The sequence below is a fragment of the Myotis lucifugus genome, unplaced genomic scaffold (genome assembly GCF_000147115.1).
Source record: "Myotis lucifugus unplaced genomic scaffold, Myoluc2.0 scaffold_585, whole genome shotgun sequence".
Lineage (NCBI taxonomy): Eukaryota > Metazoa > Chordata > Mammalia > Chiroptera > Vespertilionidae > Myotis > Myotis lucifugus.
Window position 1 is genome coordinate 183,256 of NW_005871633.1, and position 20,702 is coordinate 203,957.

The 20,702-nt window shown below is 56.2% G+C and overlaps 5 protein-coding genes across 9 annotated transcripts; 3 read left to right on the forward strand and 2 right to left on the reverse strand.

The window, feature by feature from the left end:
* The first annotated feature begins 1,946 nt into the window (after nucleotides 1–1,946).
* On the forward strand, nucleotides 1,947–6,185 carry LY6G5C (lymphocyte antigen 6 family member G5C). Of its 2 annotated transcripts, XM_006104610.3 has the most exons (3): nucleotides 1,947–2,259; nucleotides 4,218–4,385; nucleotides 5,669–6,185. In XM_006104610.3, exons 1-3 carry the CDS (start codon nucleotides 2,139–2,141, stop codon nucleotides 5,821–5,823), a joined length of 444 nt encoding a protein of 147 aa, XP_006104672.1. In that variant the 5' UTR covers nucleotides 1,947–2,138; the 3' UTR covers nucleotides 5,824–6,185. The 2 variants fall into 2 exon arrangements, with proteins under 2 accessions (XP_006104672.1, XP_014302419.1); XM_014446933.2 differs by lacking the exon at nucleotides 5,669–6,185 and having other exon boundaries at nucleotides 4,218–4,929.
* Nucleotides 6,186–7,927: 1,742 nt separating this feature from the next.
* LY6G5B (lymphocyte antigen 6 family member G5B) lies at nucleotides 7,928–10,189 on the reverse strand. The gene is made up of 3 exons (XM_006104611.3): nucleotides 9,446–10,189; nucleotides 9,232–9,360; nucleotides 7,928–8,959 (listed from the first exon to the last, which is right to left on the reverse strand). The coding sequence occupies exons 1-3, from the start codon at nucleotides 9,567–9,569 to the stop codon at nucleotides 8,559–8,561; spliced, it is 654 nt and encodes a 217-aa protein (XP_006104673.1). The 5' UTR covers nucleotides 9,570–10,189; the 3' UTR covers nucleotides 7,928–8,558.
* A 146-nt stretch (nucleotides 10,190–10,335) lies between these two features.
* CSNK2B (casein kinase 2 beta) lies at nucleotides 10,336–14,441 on the reverse strand. The gene is made up of 7 exons (XM_006104619.2): nucleotides 14,131–14,441; nucleotides 13,498–13,580; nucleotides 12,571–12,673; nucleotides 11,914–12,029; nucleotides 11,478–11,553; nucleotides 11,147–11,336; nucleotides 10,336–10,548 (listed from the first exon to the last, which is right to left on the reverse strand). Exons 2-7 carry the CDS (start codon nucleotides 13,567–13,569, stop codon nucleotides 10,458–10,460), a joined length of 648 nt encoding a protein of 215 aa, XP_006104681.1. The 5' UTR covers nucleotides 13,570–13,580; nucleotides 14,131–14,441; the 3' UTR covers nucleotides 10,336–10,457.
* A 52-nt stretch (nucleotides 14,442–14,493) lies between these two features.
* Nucleotides 14,494–17,488, forward strand: GPANK1 (G-patch domain and ankyrin repeats 1). Of its 4 annotated transcripts, none has more exons than XM_006104614.3 (4): nucleotides 14,494–14,865; nucleotides 15,087–15,176; nucleotides 15,668–16,349; nucleotides 16,872–17,488. In XM_006104614.3, the coding sequence occupies exons 3-4, from the start codon at nucleotides 15,739–15,741 to the stop codon at nucleotides 17,314–17,316; spliced, it is 1,056 nt and encodes a 351-aa protein (XP_006104676.1). In that variant the 5' UTR covers nucleotides 14,494–14,865; nucleotides 15,087–15,176; nucleotides 15,668–15,738; the 3' UTR covers nucleotides 17,317–17,488. The 4 variants fall into 4 exon arrangements, with proteins under 4 accessions (XP_006104676.1, XP_006104674.1, XP_006104675.1 ...); XM_006104612.3 differs by having other exon boundaries at nucleotides 15,671–16,349; XM_006104613.3 differs by lacking the exon at nucleotides 15,087–15,176.
* Nucleotides 17,489–18,388: 900 nt separating this feature from the next.
* CUNH6orf47 (chromosome unknown C6orf47 homolog) lies at nucleotides 18,389–20,596 on the forward strand. The gene has a single exon (XM_006104620.3). It carries the CDS (start codon nucleotides 19,008–19,010, stop codon nucleotides 19,896–19,898), a length of 891 nt encoding a protein of 296 aa, XP_006104682.1. The 5' UTR covers nucleotides 18,389–19,007; the 3' UTR covers nucleotides 19,899–20,596.
* The last annotated feature ends 106 nt before the right edge of the window (nucleotides 20,597–20,702 follow it).

Consider the following 20,702-nt stretch of genomic DNA (forward strand, 5'->3'; position numbering starts at 1 on the left):
GGCCTTCGATACACCCGCCCCATCTCTGGACAGAGGGGGTTCCGTTTATACCCCACAATCATTAGTGGGCATTTAGGTAGTATGAAGGCTCGGCTCTAAACACGAGTCTTCAGAGAACTCTCGCCTGAATTACAAGTAACCGGCTGCGGGACTCCGCGCCAGGCCTCCCGGATCGCAGGGCGGGGCCGCCGGAGCCCGGGCCTGAGCCTGCGGGTGCGGGTGCGGGTGCGGGCTCCTCGCGGAGGGTCGGAGACGCCGTGACGGTCCCTCCCGCCTCCCCTTCGCCCTGTCCGCTTCGAGGGGGCCCCGATGCTGATTCTCTCGTCTGTCCCTCTCACCCATCCAGCAGGCGTTTATGTGGGTGCCAGGCCCTCCGCTGGCACCCCGGGGCGAATGAAGGGTGCAATGTTAACGCAGCCGTCATTTCGTTCATCCCGGCTCTGGGGGCGCGCGGCGGCGGGGGGGCCCTCCGTTCCTCTCTCGTCCGCCGCCTGCGCGCCCCCGTGCGCCTCCTCACCCTCCATCAGCGCCCAACCCGGGCTCTGGGTTGATCTGTGCCCGCCCAGACCTCCCGCCGGAACCTGGCGCCGAGGACTTCCGTCGCCCACGGACCCTGCGCGACCCACCGCTAGTCTAGGGACCGCGTGGCCCCGCCACGGCCGGCGGGCGCCTCCCCAGGTTCTTCCCGGGGCGCGGCGGGGCAGCCAGGCGCGGAGAGGAGCGCACGGAGCCCGTGGGCACCGGAGATGAGGCCGCTGGCCCGCAGCCCAGCGCGGCGGGGCGGGCAGGAGCGGGCGTGGGGAAGGGTGGGCTTCCTGGACCCGGGGGCCCTGCGCCTTCTCATCTTGGAAAACGGCACCACCGGGTCACCGCGGTGCGGTCTACCCGCTCCCCTCCCCGCCCACTCGGCCTGACTAACTGTCGGCTTCCTTCTGAACTCGCCGATCGATTCACCAACGGAGTGGATCAGAGACGTGGAAGCACCGAGCCGCGTGGGAATCTCGGAGGGAAGGCGGGAGCGGGTGGGAGGGAGGTAATCACCCAAAGACCTTGTGTGCGTCTATGCGTGGCCCACGGACACGGACCATTAGATGGTGAGGCCTAGGGCCGGGGTGGGCGGAGGGGGCTGATGGGGAGAAGGGGGACATAAGTAATACTTTCAACAATAACGATGTTTTCTGAAGTGAACTGTAACTAAAATAAACATTTAAATGAGCGCGCGCAGCTTCACTCACTTTCTGGCTTCCCCGCTTCTCTTCTGCAGGACCAGGCCCCCATCTAGTGACTGGGCTCGGGAACAGCCGCCTGACTGGTTCCCGCCTCAGAATCTCATAAACCGAAGCCGTCCTGTGACTCCTCTGCTGAACCCCTTTGCCGGTGGTTTCCACGCCCCATCAGTGCTTACTGCTTGTCTCCCCGTTAAGAAGGCCGTGTGAGTAACCACGGAGCCACTTTACAGCGGAGCCCGAGCTGCCGTCCCGGGGGAACTGCCTGTGTGCAGTCTTATGCCTCAAACCTTCGGATGTTAAAACCGGGCAAAATAACCTTTGCACTGCGCCGAAGCAGCCTGGTTTCCCAAAGGAATGTTTGCAAAGATAACCAGGAGGCAACTACTATGACTACTAGACTGAAAATTAAAACATGGTGCGCCCAGCTGGTGGGCTCACGGTTGGATCCCAGTCAGGGCACATGCCGGGTTGAGGCAGCTGATCCATGATTCTCTCTCATTGATGTTTTTATCTTGCTCTCCCTCTCCCTTCCTCTCTGAAATCTATCTATCTATCTATCTATCTATCTATCTATCTAATCTATATATAGATATATATATATATATTTTAATCTTTAAATTCTTTATTAGTTAAGGAATTACAAATGTGTCCTCATTCCCCCCCATTAACCCCCATCCTCCCCCCCCCTATATATATATATTTAAAGAATGTTCCCGTCTCATTCCCCTGTTGCGGCTCCTGTTCCCAAGCCAGGATGTTAGGTTCCAGAGTGGGCGTGGGCTAGAACACTCTGTCCTTCTGGATGTTTTGGCTCTAATTTCCACCCCAAATGGGTGTTGCCCCTCTCCTTTTTCTTGGCCAACTTCTCTTTGACCAATATAAGCGCATGCTGGAGGCTGGTGGGCAGTCATGCATTTTATGGCAGGCCCTACACACAGCCGGAGTCTGGGGCCCCTGGGCCTCCACAGCACCCCCCACGCTCTGTACATGGTCCTCTTAACAGTGCTGGTCGTGATGAGCTTGGTGTTTGGTAAGTGGCTCGAAGGGATCCGAAGGCCTGCTGGGTAGAGGAACCCACAGATACCAGGTGTTGGGGACATCTGCCCAGGCAGGAGGAAAGATGGGATGAGTGGGCTTGCTGGGATAATGCCTGGGCACTGCTAATGCACTGATGGTCACTCTGAGGGAGATGTCTAGTGACACCCCAGGGTTGTCTCACTCAACAGCAATGACCTTAATGGAGTTACTGAAGGGAACCCACTAAAATCTCAGGACAACACAGAATAGGGAGGGTTTGGGGAGCAAGCTAGATGACAGCACCAGGATCCCCAGGGTAGAAAGAGGCTGGAAGCAGCCTGATAGCCTCCTCACTTGGCTGTAAAGCACCATCGCCATAGAAACAGGATTCAAAAATTTGTCAGCATCTGTCTACACCAAGTGCTCTGCTGGGACTGGGGACTCATTAACCTGTGGTCTTGGCCAGGGACCAGAGGAAGAGGGAGATAGATGTACAGTCAGTCCTCCATATGTGCGGGTTCCGCATCCCTGGATTCAACCGAGGATGAAAAATATTTTTAAAATGATATTGTTGTTGATGTGTACTACGTAGTTAGGCCTATGATGGTTGTGTCTGTACTGAACATGTACAGACATTTTTCTGTCTTTATTCCTTAAAGAATATAGTATAACATCTATATACTAGTATATAGTATTTACATTGTATTAGGTATTACAAGTAATCTATACATGATTTAACGTATTTGGGAGGATGTGTATAGGTTATATGCAAACACTACATCATCTATAATAATAAAAGCGTAATATGCTAATTAGACTAGACAGCCAAACAACCTTCCGGACATCCTTCCAGACGACCTTCTGGACCAAGCCAGGGCTGTGAGGACTGAGGCAGCTGCCGCGGTTGCATGAGGCCTCTATTTTTATATAAGGGACTTGAGCAGATTTTTGTATCACTTTGGAACCAATCCCCTGTGGATACCAAGGGACAACTATATATGCATGTGGTTGGGAGGGCTTTGGTGGAAAAAGTTTAATATGAGTCTGTCCTGCCCCAGCTGGTTTAGATCAGTGGATAGAGCATTGGACTGTGGAACGAAGGGTCCCAGGTTCAGTTAGGGTCAGGGGCACATGTCCAGGTTGTGGGCTCAGTCCCCAGTTGGGGGCGTGCAGGAGGCAGCCGGTTAATGATTCTTTCTCATCATTGATGTTTCTATCTCTCTCTCTCGCTCTCCCTCTCTGAAATCAATAAAAATTTAAAAAAGTGTGTTCTTAATATTAAAAAAAAAAAGAGAGAAATGAGTCTGTCCTGTGATAGGATCACCAAACAAAGAATGTGGGCCTGGGCTGCTTGAAATCTCTTGTCTGCACAAAGCAGAGATTCTTCATATCCTGTGATGATGTATTCTTGTTTTTACTTCTGGGTTTGTTTGTTTTTAATTGATTTCAAAGAGGAAGGGAGAGGGACAGAGAGGTTGAAACATCAGTGATGAAAGAGAATCATTGATCGGCTGCCTCCTGCACACCCCGCACTGGGGATCGAGCCTGCAACCCAGGCATGTGCTCTTTTTTTTTTTTTTTTTAAATATATTTTATTGATTTTTTACAGAGAGGAAGGGAGAGAGATAGTTAGAAACATCGATCAGCTGCCTCCTGCACACCCCCCACTGGGGACGTGCCCACAACCCAGGCACACGCCCTTGACCGGAACCGAACCCGGGACCCCTCAGTCTGCAGGCCGACGCTCCATCCACTGAGCCAAACCGGTTTCGGCCAGGCATGTGCTCTTGACTGGAATCAAACCTCCTGGTTCATGGGTCGAATCTCAACCATTGACCCACACTGGCTGGGCCGGATGGTTTTAAAGAATTGGTGATTTTATGGTTTTCTGAGATGAGGGAGGGAAACAGTGGCGTTGACCTGGAAAATAGGCAGGCAGAGGCATGGGGTCAGAGCTTGTCCATGTTCTAGGTAAAACTGATCCTGTCAATGAAGAGCCCCCTTATCCAGCTGAGTTCCCCAAATACCTGCGCTGCTATCGGTGCCTCTTGGAGACCAAGGAGCTGGGGTGCCTGCTGGGATCTGACATCTGCCTGGCCTCTCCTGGCAGCAGCTGTATGACTCTCTTCATCAAGAACAGTAAGCTGCCTTCTGTGTGTCTGGGGCCCAGAACTGAGTCCCTACATTTCCTAGCCCCAACTCTCCGACACTGCCCAGCACCGACTCTCTCCTTCAGAGCCAGTCCCTGTCTCCACCGCCACCGCCACCGCCACCGCCACCGCCACTGCCTGCCCTTCTCAGCCCACAGCTGAGTGTCCCCCCCTCCGCAGGCGCCAGCCTTGAGATGGCCAGCTACCTCTTCCCGTCTCCTTCACAGAGTCTTGCCTCATTCTCCTTCACCCTTAAGGGTTCATGTTCTTTGGCTATCTTCCCGTTTCACTCTCCCACAGGAACTTATCTGCTTCCCTGGCGTCCGCACAGCCACATCACAGTCTGAGCGGTGGCCACACTGCCCATCAAATTGCCCTCTGGACACCTCCCCTCAACTTTCCACTTCCCCCAAATTGTCCATCCCTTTGTTCTTCTACCTGGCCGCTCACCTTCTTAGTTAACAAACCCTAACACAGCCTCTGGGCCAACCACTGTGCTAGGCACTTACAGGCCTCTGAGGTGTTCCCAGCTGAGGAGAGAGGCCGGGAAAGGCCCACACCTGCCGAGTCTCCAAGGGCTGAGCCACAACCTGTGGTGGCTCCAGAGATGGCACTCAACCACCACTGCAGGGAGCTGCCTGTATTCACATCGCCTCGCCCCCTTCCCAGAGAGCTGCGCACACGTGGTTCAGCACTGCAGCGTCCCGGGGCTCAGAGAAGTCTGCCCTCTCCTGGCCCAGTCCCCAGCTCCCACGCACGAAAACGAAAACCACTCTTTTTATGTCTGGATTCCCCTTCCTGTGATCTTTTTGGGCATCCCACCCTATACACATGTACTCTACCTTTACCCCTTCTCCCGCAAACAGTACATAGCCCTGTAGACACTGTTCTGCACTTGCTTTTTAAACTTAACAGTTATGGGAACATAACGTTTCCCTAGCGGTTTGTAAACAGCGTCCGTGCCCCACCACCCCGCGCACAGCTCCTCGCCTGGGCGTCAGGCCCAGCTGTCATCCGCTGTAGGACTTGTAGGACCGCGGTGACTTCCGCTCTTCAACTCTCTCAGGCAGGGATTTTTCACCCCCTAATATCGGGGCGGAGGGGGGTAAAATGGAGTTAATAAGACTCCTTCTCCTTGGCACTCCCTGCCCTGCCCAGCTCCAGGAGTCTCTGCGTTTGGGGGTGCAGGGAAGGGTGTGGGGCAGTGTAAGTCCAAGTGGAGGGAGGGAGGGGAGGGTTTGGGGCTCTGCCGGGACCGTGTTGCTGTTGCAGGTAGTGGGTCTGACATCATGGTGAGTGACTGTTGCCGCAAGGAGCGGATGAGTGCCTGCTCACACACCCGCACTTCCCCCGTGTTTGGCTTCTGGATGTTCTCCCGATGCTGTTTCCAGGATTTCTGCAATAGCCCACAGAACCGAGCGCTCTAGTCCCACAGGACGTCTGCAGAGACCTTTGCAGTAAAATGTTGCCGGTGTCCAGCCAGCTTCCTGGTTCCCACCTGGGCGCAGCCAGGACAACTTCTAGCCCCCCCCCCCAGCAGTCGTCCCACCTCCCCAGGTTACCTGACCCAGCCCCCGTTGCCTCTTGCCGCCCCTCAGCACCCACATTCACACTCTGCCCCTCCCCAAACATCTCTGGAGTTTTCCCTGTAAGTCCTCACAGTCTGACAGCTTCCCTCGCCTCTTCTCCCACCTCTAGGCAGCCTTTGCTCTGCTCTGGCCTTCTCCCTTCCTCCCACCAAGGCCTCTCTCGCCAGGTGTTCCTGCAGAATAAATTGGTGTACAATCTGTATGGTTTCTCTCTTCTGGTGGAGGTGGAGGCTGAGGGGGGGTCCTGCCGGGCGGCCCCATTGGGGGACAGGTAAGGCGCTCCCAGCTCTTCTTAGCCCTGCTCTCGCCTCTCTTGGTGTCTGATTCAGCTCTAAGCACAAACAGGTGAAGAGGAATTGGAAGGAGATACAGTGCCAGCCAAAAGGGCAGTGGGCACCCGTTAGTGCTGTCAGCCCAGAGCCGTGTGGGAACTGCAGGGAGGTGTCGGTGGGCGTGGGCTGTGCAAGGTCCAAGGAGAAGGGTGCGAGCGGCTGGGCCTCGTGGAGCCCGGGGCTTTGTCCCAGGCTCAGCTCCCTCAGGACCATGGCTCTATGCTTGTTTCGGGCCTTGGGGTCCTCAGCCTCTGAGGCTGTCCTCCAGTTCGGGCCTTTCTGTCCTAGACCGAAATCAAGTGCGGGGAATAGTGGGCCCAGCAAGAGGGGGACACACAGGTTTACACCTCTTTGTCCCTCCAACTGCCTTCTGACCTAAACATTAACGTTGGTGTTTCCCACCAGAGCACAGGCCATGGAGTTAACACGTGGCCAGTGTCAGTGCCGTGTACATGAGTATATGCTGTATGATGCCATTTAAACCCAGCAGACAAAACCCAGCCGAGCTGCTCCAGCTCGGGGTAGAGATGACGCCGAGTTGGGGTCAGTGCCTAGAAGCAGCTTTGGGTACCAGAGGCCTTTATGCCAGCTTAAAACTGCTAACACAGGTGGGTGGCTTTCAAAAGCCCATCTTATATACGTTTTGCCAGAGGTTTAAAAACAGACAGGCCTAAGTCAGTTTGTCCCGAAGGCATGTGTGTGCGCGCGAAGCCGTGTGTGTATGTGTACGTGCACATGCACTCGCCATGCCCCGAGGAGACCAGCTTACCCACGTGGAGGAGCTGAGATCGGGGTCCCGGCTGCGAGGCTGCACTACTTCTCAGAAATGGGTTGACCACCCCAGCACTGGGTTGAGATTTGGAGGGCAGACTTGGCTGTACCTTCTGAGTCCTGGTGCTCAACACTGGGCCTGGCACAGAGCGGGCGCGTGTAGTTTGTTGAATGTAAGGAAAAGGGAGTTACGACTATTCATTATTGCTTTCAGGATATTTGCCATTTTCAAAAATAAAAAAAAAGGCCCCTAGCTAAGGGGTCCTGGATACCAGGAACCTAAAAAGAATGGGCAGGCAGATGCGGCCGGTGCGGTGCAGTCGCCCCGTGCACCAGGTCACCCTAGGGTTCCAGGACAGGGCACACTCCGGTTTCGGGCTCAATCCCCAGTAGAGGGCATGCAGGAGGCAGTTAAAACCATCAGTGTTTCTCTAAAGAAATCAATTGGAAAAAAACACACATACAAAATTAAAAGAAGACAGGCAGGAAACAGGTCCCTCAGCACTAGGTGACTGAGGTGCAGGCTTGGGCCCTTAGGTTTGCTCCTGAGTTTTCCTGAAGTTTTTCCTCCTCTTTCAGGTGGAAAAATCTGACATCACCTGGACTGAACTTCCTAGGTTTTGTAGGGTACGTTTAAGGCCGGGAGGCACCATAATCCTCAAGCTTTGATCTCTCGCTGAGCAGAGGGTGGGATGGACGTGGCCTTTGGGGCAGGCCAGAAGCCACAAAACCAGGTGGAGTGGGCAGGGCTCTGCAACCATTTGAACCCCACACCCAATTAACGTTTCCACCTGTCTACACCTGCCCACACCTGAGCCTAACCCCATAAACAATGTGACTCAGACTTAACCCTGTCTGTTTATTGTGGAGGGAAATCGGGGGACACGGAGAAGAGCAGGACAGACCCTCTCCCCTCCCTTGGGCACCTATGGAAGTGGGTATCAGGACTCAGTGACATGGAGTGAGGCTGAGGAGGACAGAGACCAGAACAAGAGCTGAGAAAGGCAGGAGACCCGGGTGGGAGTGGGGTGGTAGACAGTGAGGCAGGGACACCAGGATGCCCAGTCAGGAATCTGCATCCTCCTTGCTACAAATCCAGCCTGGCCTGCGTCTGAGACAGGCACAGGATGGGAGACAGCCAGAACTAAATGGAGGTGGCAGGTGACCAGACCAGAGGGGACGAGGAAGATGGGGTGACGGCACACTCAGGTGGGAAAAGGACAAGGGAGCCGCTGCCTTCCCCAGGCCAGCCTAGCAGAATCTGCACTTGAGATTATTCTCCAGGAGGAAGGAGAGCACTGGGCATGATGGGTTTCTGAGGAGGGAATGGAACCAAAGCCATAAAGACTTGGAGGACAAAGGGAAGGTCTGAAAGAGCAGAGCAGAGAAGGTGAGTTCTGAGAGGCCAGAGCAGGGTGCTGGGTATTGGGAGAGATGCTGAACAGACTGCAATTCAAGAAGTGTAAAGGGTCAGGGCCCTGCCCAGGGAAGAACCAAAAGCCCCGAGTTGTTGAGGAACAAGTATATGCGGCGCAGGTCGGCAACAGACAAGCCCAGGTTCGAGGGCAGGGCAGCCAGGGGGTCCAGGCCTTTAGGCTCCTTCCCATCATGGGAGCTGGGGAGGGGCAGTGAGAGGTTCAGGGCCTGGTAGAACCATTGGATCTGGGACTTGGACAGAGGCAGGCCCAGGGCCCCACCAGGGGGCTCAGGCTGGGAGCTCTGGAGCTGAGGGCTGGACCACGAGTTGCAGTAATCGTACTGGCAGCACTGGGCCTGGTACCAGTACTCTGAGAAGTAGGTGTTGCGTTTTTCTTGGCAGCGGTAAGAATTGTGCTGTCCACAGCCTCGGATGAGGAAGCGAACCCTGGTATCTGGAGGAAGAGAACAGCTCATAAGCCGTTGCCTCCCGTAGTCTCCAAACTTGGCACCCCTACCAAGAACTCTCCCCATCCCTCACCAGACCCAACTTCCACCCCAGACAGCTTCAGAAATTTAGTTTCGTTACCCGCCCCCCGCCCCCCAAACTCCTGACACCACCTTCCGGAATCCTCCTCTCTCCTTCTTGTGCCCCAAGCAGCCCTCATCTATGAGACCAAGCAATGGGCCGTCTCACCAGCAGCCCCTTCCTGAGTCTTGAACTCACTGTAATAGATGGTGATCACCATGCATGGGGATGAACTACTGATGGTGCATTTCTCTGAGCCAGAAATGCATCCTGCAGAGGGGTCTTCTAAGAGGCAGAGGTGGCAGGTCCGGAGTTCAGGAACAGGAACTGAGGAAGACAGAGGGATGGGAGCAGAGCTCACTCCAAGGTCCCTGCCCCACCTCCTTCCTTCCTGCCCCTGGGCCCCACTCACCTTTTCCCGCTGCGAAGCCTACGGCGGCCAGCACAGCGACCAGCATATGTGCCTTCATTATGGCGTTCTGGGGAGAGGGACAGTGCCTGAGGGGTGCCCTGCAACTCCACCTTCCCAGGACCATGCTCCTGGGTCCTGAGCTGCAGGGGGGTTTTGAGTCTGGGCAGGAGCTGCCGTGGGCAGAGCTATATTCCTGCCTGGGGCAGGACCTGGGCTGGGTGAGGAAGTGATTAACCTGGCAGGAGGAACAGTGTGTCCTCACCCACGAGGCCTGCTCTCTGAATGTGGGCGCAGTGGCCGAGATGGGCAGGACCTGGGCCTGTATCCAGTGTGCTTCCCAAACACCTATTCCTGCCCCTCAGGGTCCATGAATTAGCTTGTGTCCAGCTCCACATGCCGCCCTCCCTCACATCAGAGCCAGCCCCCATTGTGCTGAAACTCTGGCCAGGAACTCGGCCTCCCCTTCCTTTGAGATGAGCATGTCTCTGCTTCCCCAGCGGGGGGCACACAGGACCACACCGACAGCAATTCTGGGCCTTTTTTTCCCCTCTTCTCTCCACCCCTTATTTTCGAACCACTTTCCCTGTAAAACCAGAACTGAGAGTGTTATGACCCTTACAGTGTAAACAGCCAGAGGTGTCCTCCCGACCAAAGCAAACATTTCTCTAGTCTTTGAAGTCTGACCTTCCTCTGGGTCTTTTCCTTGGGACTTTGCACACCCCCACATCCAGTCCTAGGATTCTGCTCTGCTACTAAAAACATCACCAATCCACCGGGCACATATCCGTGCCAGCTTTCAACGGGGGGAGGGTGAGCCGGGCCATGAGGGCCCCTGGCATCCAGCACACTACCCTCCCTTCCCTAACCCCAAGCACCAGCAGACCAGCTCATGGCCTTTTCTTCCACTTTATTTCATATTCCCACCACAATAATGACTCCTTTAATTTAAACTAAAAACCATAGAGGGTTGCTGACAGGGTGGCAGCAAAGGAATGGGGACGGGGGTGAGGAATCAGCGAATCGTCTTGACTGGGCTCTTGAAGTTGCTCGCGGCTTGGAGCTGCAGCTGGTAGGCCATCGGATGGATCTTGAAACCATAGAGCCTGGGCCAGGGAACAGGTCAGAGACAGCAGGTGAGCCACATCCAGCCCTGCCAGCAGCCTACATTCCGATCTCCCCACGGGCCTGCTCAGTGCTTAAGGGCAGCGGTTCCCAACCTCCTCCCTACACGAGTATTTGGGTCTGTATCTTAAATACCCATTAAGACTCAAATTCTAGGCTATGTCTGTATCACTACTTGCTTCACCGTAAAACTGAGCCCCCGCCCCGAGTAAAGATGATGCTTAGGAAGATAAACGACACTTGAACTGTGGTCTGAGGATCTCCTCGCAAAGGCAGAACATCCCAGGTGATGGCAAGAACAGCTGTTGTTTAAATGGTGCTCTAAGTGCCAAACATTATTCTAAACACTTCACATATTTAAGAATACCCTGCCAGGCAGGTACCATCAGCATCCCACTATGGACAAGGGAACTGAGACACAGGCAATCAAAGAACTCTTCTAAGGTCCCTCACCCTCAGCAAGGAGAGCCCTAGCTTTGGGAGAAGCAGACCTCAAAAAAGGACCATGCCCAGTCCTCCCTTCTCTCTAGGGGTCCCGGGCCTTTCCTTTGACCCTTGGTGACTGTCCCTGCTCCCTACCTGGGCACAAACTGGTTGGCAGGCCGCTTGGGCCGGTACTCGGGGTGCACCATGAAGAGCATGTGAGGGAAACCAGTGCCGAAGTACGCGCCGTCCGTGTGGTGGTGCCTGGAGGACTTGGGTGTGTACACGTCCATGCACTTGGGGCAGTAGAGCTTCACCATGGCCTCCCCTGGGATGTCCGAAAGGCCTGGGAGACAGTCAGGCTCAGCGTGCGGGCTCCCCTGACCGTGCCCAAACTCACTCCCAAACACAGGGTCCAATTTGCTGAGCCCCAACTCCTTCCCAGAGGACCTGCCATATGTTGTCCTCCTTCCTTTCCAACACTCACCGATGGGAAGCATTGGCTGGTTCTCACAGTACACACGTGGACAGTAGCCAAAGTCTCCCTGCTGGTATTTTTCCAACTGAGGTGAATAAAATGGCAAGCGTTGGGGTGGCGGGGGGCGGGGGGGTGAAGAGAAGGGGGAATCCCTTCCTCTGCCCAACCCATATCACTCTGTCCCCCATCCCTCCTGCCTTTCGCTGGCCTGGCAGGCCCTCAGACCATCAGAGCCATTCACTGTTCATTCTGAGGGAGAGTCTCTAACCACTTCCAGCCCAAGGTGACTCCTCCCTTCCTGAAAACACCCCCTTCAGCACAATTCCCAATCAGGACCGAGTTCCCAGGCCCGGGTTCTGAGGCGCTCCTCAGCCGGACTCCCTGCTGCAGGAACCTGTTTCCCTTACTGCCTCAGAGGAGTCAAGTGCAAGCAGAGAGGCCTCACCATCTGGGCGATGCCACGGTTGGTGAGGATATAGCGGGCGTGGATCAATCCATACAGCATCTCAGCTGCCTGCTCAATCAGGTCACTCTGGTTGGGGTTGTCTTCCAGCTCTTCATCTGAAACACGGCAACCACTTGTCTTACCGCTTTCCTAGGTGCCCTGCCCATCCCCAGGAGCTGCTGGCTACTCAACACCCACCTCTGAGCCTCACCCCACCCATCATGTGGGCCTCTGACCCTTCCACCAACCCAAGGCAGCTCTACCTTCTCTCCATACCTCTCCAGCCTCTGCCTTCTTCTCCTCCTCCCAACTCCCTCAAGACATAAATGCAAAAACATCAGTAGGGAAGATGGAACTCTAGCCCGGAAGGTGCAAGGCAGGAGAAAGAAGCAAAAAGGAGACCCCTGGGGAAACTGGCATTATGGAATAGAGCTGAATTATAGAATCAGAGTATGAGCACAAGTGGTATAAGTCACTAAACTAGGCAAAAGTCAGGTGAGAGATCAAAATGAAGTATGGGATTTGGGGTTAAGGGAGTCAGAAACCAAAAGGAAATTTAGAAAATCAAATCAAGAAGCAGATGAACAGGGATTTGAAGATTAAAAAAAAAAAAAAAAAAAAAGCATCACACACAAAACAAGCCTGAGGGGGCCTCACCAGGCTCCAGGTCCAAGATCATGTCTAGAGCTTGTCGATAGTGAGGCACCTGCTCGTTGAGCCCAGTGAGATTGAATTTGTCCTGGATGTAGTCTTCATCCACCTGTCAGGATGTGGAGGTGAAGAGGGAACTCATAACAGAATTCTTGGCTTTGACCTGACAAGTCGCTCCATTGATGCCTTATCCTCAGGACAACCGCTCTATTCCCCTCCCAACTCAGCACAGGTACTTGAATCTCTATCCTCAGTTCACACACCCCCTCCCATAAAAGCTTTGGCTTAAAAAACCCCAAGACGACATGTATTTATTTACTTAATGTTTTTTTTTTTAACTTTTAAAAAGTTTTTATTTGTTGATTTGAGAGGGAGAGAAAGAGAAAGGGAGAGTAAAACACCAATTTCTCGTTCCACCTATTTATGTACTTACTGCTTGCTTCTTGTATGTGCCCTGACTGGGGATCGAACCCTCAACCTTGGCATATCAGGACGATGCTCTAACCAGCTACCTGGCCAGGGCCTAAATAGGTTTTTATTGATTTTAGGGAGAGGGAGAGGGAAGGGAGGGAGAAGGAAACACGGATGGTGGCCTCCTGCACACACCCTGACCAGGGATGGAGCCAGCACCCGGCGTGGGCCCTGACCAGGGATGGCACCGGTGACCTTCCCGTGCACGGGACTGCACTCAACCAACTGAGGCACACCGCTGTCGCTGGAGAGGCACTACCGTCTTGGCTTTTTCCACTAACCAAAAAGACACAGCTTCACTTGTCCCATCTTACACTGCTGGAGGGGCAGGGCTGGGAGCTGCCTGGGCCACTGAGGGGACTCCTCCTCCACAGGAACAAGTTTCCATGGAGGCATGTGAGCGGGCTGGGGAGTATCTGGGCAGGCTGTGTCGGACCCAGGAGGAAGGGCAGGAGAACTCACTTCACAGAAGAACTCATTGCCACGGAGCCCACAGAACCAGGAGATCCAGGACACCTCCTCTGAGCTGCTCATCTTCACGTCAGCTGCAGAGAGAGTCAGTGGGACCCAAGCTCCGCTGCTCGGCCACCTCCCTCCTCCCGCTGCCTCCACCAGGGAAGAAAGAGCGCGGGGCCGCCGTTCCTTAAGGGTCCAGGTTCTGGAGCACCTCTCTTCACCTCTTATCGACACCTCAGCCCCTTTCTCTGAGATCAGGACTCTTTGGGGTCCCACCGGAAACCGCCAGGCCTTGACCTACTCGACCCATCCACATCCCGACGCCCCCGGAGGCCGGCCCCGGCTCGGCTCCTACCACCGCAGGTCTCTGCAGGTCCCAGCGCCTTTCCCAAAGGTTTCAAGTTTATCCTTTCCAAGCGAGAGCTGGGCCCCTCCTTTTCTCAAGGCCTGGGGGTGGCCCCAAGGTCCCTTTCGCGGGTCTCCTCACATCCCGCCTCTGCCCCTCAAGCCACCCTTTCCTTCCTCTCTCGGTGCCGGCCCTCTTCACTTCCTTCCCACCCGCATAGCGAGGCGCGGAGACCCCCATGTGCCGCGCCAGGGACAGGGTACTCGGCGCGGCGACAGCCTTATAAGACTCACCGTCAGGACGGGGGCCGGGACCAGGGTGGGGGAGGGGAGTCGCTACTTCCAAGGAACGGCGGCGACGGCTACAGCGCAGGCCGCGGACCCGATCGCGGCAGGCGGAGTGGAGGGGTGTAAACCGGAGTGCGGGGGAAGAGGGCAACGCGCAAGCGCCAAGGGTCAGGCGCCGCGGTGGACGCCGGGAGATAGAGTTCCCGAGAGGGAGAAACTGGCGAAACCAGGGCAAGGCGAACTACGACTTCCAAGGTGACTCGCGCACGACCCTGGTGTCGCGAGGCCCCTGAGGAAGACGCTGGGGGCGGGACGCAGCGAGGCGCCACCGGAAGCGGAAGCCCGGTAACCTCCTGGGCCGGGAAGTATGGGAAAGATAGTTGTGTGATCCCGGGGGCGGGAGGCGGTGGGAAAGGGGACGAGGCTGGCCTCCGGCCCCCGCGCGCCCTGCGCAGGGGACTGCGCTCATCCCAGCCAACCCGCCGCGTCCAGTTGCCTGGCCCACCCTTTGCCCGCGCCGGGCGCGCTCTGGGGACCCCCGACGGGGCCCATATTTTGCTGAGGGACTTGGGTGGGATGCGCTGGGCTGCGCTGGGCGGTGAGAGAACCGGGCGGCCTAGTGCGCTAACCTGAGGCGGTGCCAGCCATTCTGCTGTTCGTCTCTTTGTACTTCTTAGGGCTTGAATGGGGCCTTCTGCTGCGGGCGCTAAGTGCGACCTTCGAACCCTGGTTGCAGTAATGGTGAGGGGCAGCGTGACGTTATTTTATTTCCCAGTCCGGGGCATTCCATAGGTTTCCCTCCGCCTTCCCAAGGCCTTTCTTAACCCAGAGAGTGGTTTCCCAGCTCCAGAAAATGAGCTCAGAGCAGGGGGCCACGTTGAGGGAGGCGAAGGGCATTGTGGGGCGTTAGGTAAAAGCAAGACCCCAACTGACAGATCCTCCCCTGTCCTCGCGCTCCCTAGGCACGTGGCGCTCTGCGTGAGTTCTGTTGGAAAGGCTCCAGGGCGGGAAACCAGGCGCTTTCTGCACGCCTGCGTCCTCAAGTAATCTTGGTGGGTTTTTTCCCAGCCGCTTGCGTCTTCGAATAGTCTGTCTATTTGATTACGTGAACTCCTTTGCTTAGAGTAGCGCCATTTTGCAGTAGGGATGCAGACTGCAGCCTCTCCCCAAATGTGCTCCCTGCTTTCTGAGAAGTGTCAGGTGTTTTTTTCTGAGAAGACGGCACTCGAAATAGACACTCAAAATAGGATGGAGGAAGATTGAAGAGCCAGGCTGATTGCTTTTCTTATTCGTTTGTCTTAGAGATGATGAAGTAGTTCCAGAGAGAGGCAATCACTACTTATTGTTGATGAAGCTGGGAGTGGGGGTGGAAAGCAGGGCCTCTGAGCAACTGCCTCATGGAGTCTTTGCTCACCTTTACTCTTGGGCATGGCCTGTTACTACAGGGTTCCCTGTTCTCCCACGTGATCAGGATCTAGGTGGTGGCATCACTTTGGGGGCGGGAAAGGTTTTTTGACTCTAAGGCTGCTTTCCTTCATCCCAGCAGGTCTCTGGAGTGGCTTGCTGGTCTCATCTTCCCCTTGCCTAGTCTCATTTTTGAAGCTCTCCCAAGCCATGTCCAGACCCTCCCTCATCACCTTCACCCCAGCCACTGACCCCAGTGACTTCTGGAAAGATGGGCAGCAGCAGTCACAGGCTGAAGAGCTGGAGCCTACCTTGGATGGGGCTGCGGCCCGGGCTTTCTATGAGGCCTTGATTGGAGATGAGAGCAGCACCCCTGAACCTCAGAGATCACAACCTGAACCTGCCAGTGAGAGAAAGAGGAAGAAGAGAAGAATGATGAGAGAGGCTGCAACAGAAGCATCAGGAGGACATGGTCAAAGGAGATCCCTTGAGGCTGCGGACAAGATGACTCATCGGATACTGAGGGCAGCCCAGGAGGGGGACTTGGCAGAACTAAGAAGGCTGTTGGATCCCCAGGAGGCAGGGGGAGCTGGGGGGAATGTCAATGCTCGGGATGCCTTCTGGTGGACCCCCCTGATGTGTGCCGCCCGAGCAGGCCAGGGGGCTGCTGTGCGCTATCTCCTGGGCCGGGGAGCTGCCTGGGTTGGAGTTTGCGAGCTGGGCGGCAGGGATGCTGCTCAGCTGGCTGAAGAAGCAGGCTTCCCTGAGGTGGCCCGCATGGTCAGAGAGAGCCATGGAGAGACGAGGAGTCCGGGGAACCGGTAAGGGGAAGCCTTCGCCCATGCCCATCTTCAGTGTGCTCTGCCCTTCCTAGCCACTCCACACCAGCAAAGAGCTGACGGGTTCTCTTCCCCACCTCCCGGTGTAGGTAGATAGGCAGTGTACTAGGACGATCATGAGCACGAGCTCTGGGTTTAAATGCTAACTCTGCTTAACTTGGGCAAGCAACCTAATGTCTAGGTGCCTCAGTTTCCTTGTCTGAGAAATGGTGGTAATAAGAGCACCTTTCTCATAGGTTAGTTAGGATTAAAAGGGTTAGTATATGTCAAGTGTTAGAACAGAGCTTTCCACATAGTAAGCACTGTGTAAATATTAACTATAGCTATTGTATCCCTTCCTTGCGAGTTCTGGTTACCATCTCTTTACCCAGCTTTCCCCCTCTGGTCTTTCATTGCTAAGTGGGGAGGAAGGCAACTTGTTCCTTAGAAAGACTGGAAGGACCTTGTCATCCCCCCTCCCCCACCTCCACCCTTTCTCTGCCCTCAGTCCTTTCTCTTCTGCAGTTCCCAGTCCCCGTCCACCCAGTACTGTGAGATGTGTGATGCCTACTTCCAAGACTCCAACCACTGCACATCTACTGCTCACCTGCTGTCACTGTCCCGCGACCTCCGGAACCCCAGTCTGCACTTTGGGATGCCTACTTCCAGCCCAGGCTTCAAGCTGCTGCTGAGGGCAGGCTGGGAGCCTGGAAAGGGTCTGGGACCCTGGGGCAAGGGCCGTGTCAACCCCATCCCTACTGTCCTCAAGAGAGATCAGGAAGGGTTAGGGTACGGATCAGCATCCCAACCCCGAGTCACACACTTCCTGGCTCAGGATACCCGGGCAGTGGCTGGGAGGGAGAGAGCCCCTCAGGCAGCCACACTGAGCAGAAGGGAGGAGAGAAGGCAGAGGGACAAGGACAGAGCCTGGGAGCGGGATCTGAGGACATACATGAACCTTGAGTTCTGACCTTGCCGAGTCTGACACTGGACTCTGTTGAAGTCTGAGCTTGTGCATCTGACCTGGGCACTTTGTTACACTCCTGGTGTCTGCTCAAGTCCCAGACACTCAGATTTTGGTCCACAGGCCCCACCTTTGAGAGAGGGGCTGAGAGTTGAGAAATAAATCAATCATCTCACTTGTTTTGTGTTTTATTTTAAAAATATGTATTTATTGATTTCAAAGAGGAAGGTAGAGGGGGAGAGATAGAAAAACAGTGATGAGAGAAACATTGATTGGCTGCCTCCTGATGCCCCCTACGGGGGATCGAGCCTGCAATCAGAGCATGTGCCCTGACTGGGAATCAAACCAGTGATCTGGTGTATGGGGGATGCTCAACCATGAGCACCACTGGTGTGTTTTATTCACTTTTCTGGAGGCTGTTATGGAGAAGCCACAGAGTCTGGGGGCCACATGCAAGTCCCACCTGAGCCAGAAAGGGCAGCCCCTCCAGGTGGCATGATAGGGTCACCTCCCTGCCAGCCCTAGAGCACCCCAATAGGGTGATGAGAGTGGGTAGGGGCTTGTAGGAAGAGGCCAGTGTGGTGGGCAGCCCTCAGATGATGCAGCCTGTACTCTGTTAGCTGACTGGCACCAGTACTCTGGCCTCTCAAATCTCAGCCTGAAGCCACGGTGTTTCACTACCTGGAACGTCCCAATAGGAAGGCGGAAGCGTATGCTGTTCGTCTACACTTGTCTTCCCATCCTCCCCTTTGCCTTGTGCTGCTTATACCAGGTGCCCGGCGGTGGAATCTGCTGGGAGGGACAGGGAACAACTTAAGTCCCAGGACTCCTCATGGCTTTGAAGTCACGGACACAAAAACGGGTTGTGGGGGGAGAACCCAAGGCAGGGGCTAGAGGGCAGGCGCGTTCTGGGGAGCGCGGGCGCCGGGGCCTCCGGGCGACGAAAAAGGGGCCGGGGCTAGTACACGGGCCCTGACGGCGGTGACGCCCGCGGGCTGCGCACCGACGTCGCGGGGGCGGGCCATCCGCAGGGTCCTCCCCGCGAGTGGCGGCTCCGCCCCGCCCGGCCCTCCGGCGCCCTTGCAGCTGCTTCCGGCTCCGCGGCTCCGGGCGCCTCCGGGAGGCCGCGGCCCGAACGCTGTGCCCGGGAGGGGCCGCCGCCCACAGCACCCGGACGCCTGGGTCCCCGACAGGCCCGCTCGTGAGCTCGCGACTGCGGTCTCCGAGGACGGCTTGGCCTGACCTTCCCGAGGCCGCGTCTCAGCTGCGCGCTTGGGGCCCGCCCGCCGCCCGGTGGGACTCAGAGCCCTGGAATCCAAGGGATGAACCTGCTGGCGAGGTGCGCTGACACCTGCCCCGCCCTCCCACAGGGGACTTCCCAGCGCTGAGCTCCCCAAGTCGGCAGTTAGGACCCTACATCGGACCACCTTCCTTCCCTCTTGGATGGAGCGCCGCCTCTCCAGTTTTGGGGGCACCTTGGGTGGCCTCGGTGAGTGAAACTGGGTGTGCTGTTTGCTGGGAAGAAACCCGGAAACAGGGAGGACGCTGTCAGGTGACGGAGGCCTGGTCGGATCCTGAGACTTGGAATCTTGTGTGTGGGGTGGTGAACGCACTCACCAAGCAGATACCTGTGCTGCTGAGCCTCAACAGTGCCAGGACGCGGCCTCAGGATTTGGGGTTCATTGCACATTCCAACCATGTTCCTGCGACGGCTTGGTGGCTGGCTACCTGGCCCTTGGAGCCGCCGGAAACCCAGGCCTGACCCGCCCACCCCAGAACCCAGGCGGCTGGATAGCTCCTCTGAAAATTCAGGGAGCGACTGGGACAGCGCCCCAGAAACCATGGGCGATGTGGGGCCTTCCCAGAGGAAGGACTCAGGGGCCCGGAGTAGTTCTGGGACTGCTCCCCAACCAAGCAGGGAGCCCCAAGTTGAGCAACCGGGGAGCAAAAGGATGGATTCCCTCAAGGGGGACAAGACTGGTGCTGGCATTCAAGAGTCTGGGAGACTGGAGGCAGCAGAGGCCATTCCCCATGTGGGATGGGACCCTGTGGACTCAGGTGGCACCAGGAGATCTGAAGTGTCTCCTGAAGGGGGACTGAGCCCCCCTGGGCCTGAAGCGCCAGTGGAGAAGCCTGGCCGCCGTCAGAAGCTGCTGGGCTGGCTGCGGGGGGAACCAGGTGGGGGAGCAGGGGCTCCCTCGCAGTACTTGGGGGGCCCAGAGGAGTGTCTGCAGATCTCCACCAACCTGACCCTGCACTTGCTGGAGCTGCTGGCCTCGGCCCTGCTGGGACTGTGTTCACGGCCCCTGCGGGCAGCCCTGGACATGCTGGGCCTGAGCGGGCCTCTGGGCCTCTGGCTGCACGGGCTGCTGTCCTTCCTGGCTGCCCTGCACGGACTCCATGCCGTGCTGAGCCTACTTACTGCTCACCCCCTGCACTTCGCCTGCCTCTTTGGTCTCCTACAGGCTCTGGTGCTGGCTGTCAGCCTCCGGGAGCCAAGTGGGGATGAGGAGGCCACTGACTTGGAGGGTAACAAGTTGGGGAGGGAGGGGGAGGAGCAGAGGGGAGACCCAGGAAAGGGGCTGTGACCTCAGAGTGGGTGTGACCAGGCCCCCCCCCCCCCAGGGGGGTGGGAGCAAGGGTGAAGACAGTGTGGCCTTTAGGAGAGTAGGGGGGATGACCCAGATTGTAAGCACAGGGACCTCAGGGATGGGGAAGAAACCTCAGAGTATGAGGGTACCCACCCACCCAGGGAGAGAACAGCTGTTCAGGGCGTCTGGGTTTATGGACAGTGGGGGCATAGCCCTTGAATTCACCAGCTGTTGTTACTTTTTGATTTTATATTTCTCCTACCTTCAAGTTTTTTTCCTCATCTTCACGTTTTAAAAGCCAACAAATATTTTTTTTTAATGTGGAGGTGGAGAATAAAGACTAAATGGTCCTCTCTATCTTTCAAGACTCCCCAGGGACAGACAGAACTCTGGCTGGGGTAAGAGGGTGGTTGGGAGACCCAAGGGGTCCCTTGGATCTTGGGACATCTAGGGTAGAATGGGGTTGCTAGGTGGGTGGATTTGGGGACTGGATGGGGCGCACAGGCAACAGGGAGCCTGCAGGGATGAAGTGGGTGTTTCTGGGAGTCAGAGGGAGTGGGGATGGTGTAGGTGGTACTGGCCGGCGGGGTGGGTCAGGGGCGGGCGGCCCGTGCAGGGATTAGGGGTTGCTCACTCAGCAATAAATCACTGTCACACCGAATCCTAAATATACCACTGAAATGAGTTAACTACCATGCAGTGTCCTTCCTGATGCCACCCAGCTAGGGGTTCAGGTGGTAGGAAGTTCAGGGGGAGTTTTGAAATGGGAGTGGGATGATGTCTGGAGAAAAACCCCAACAT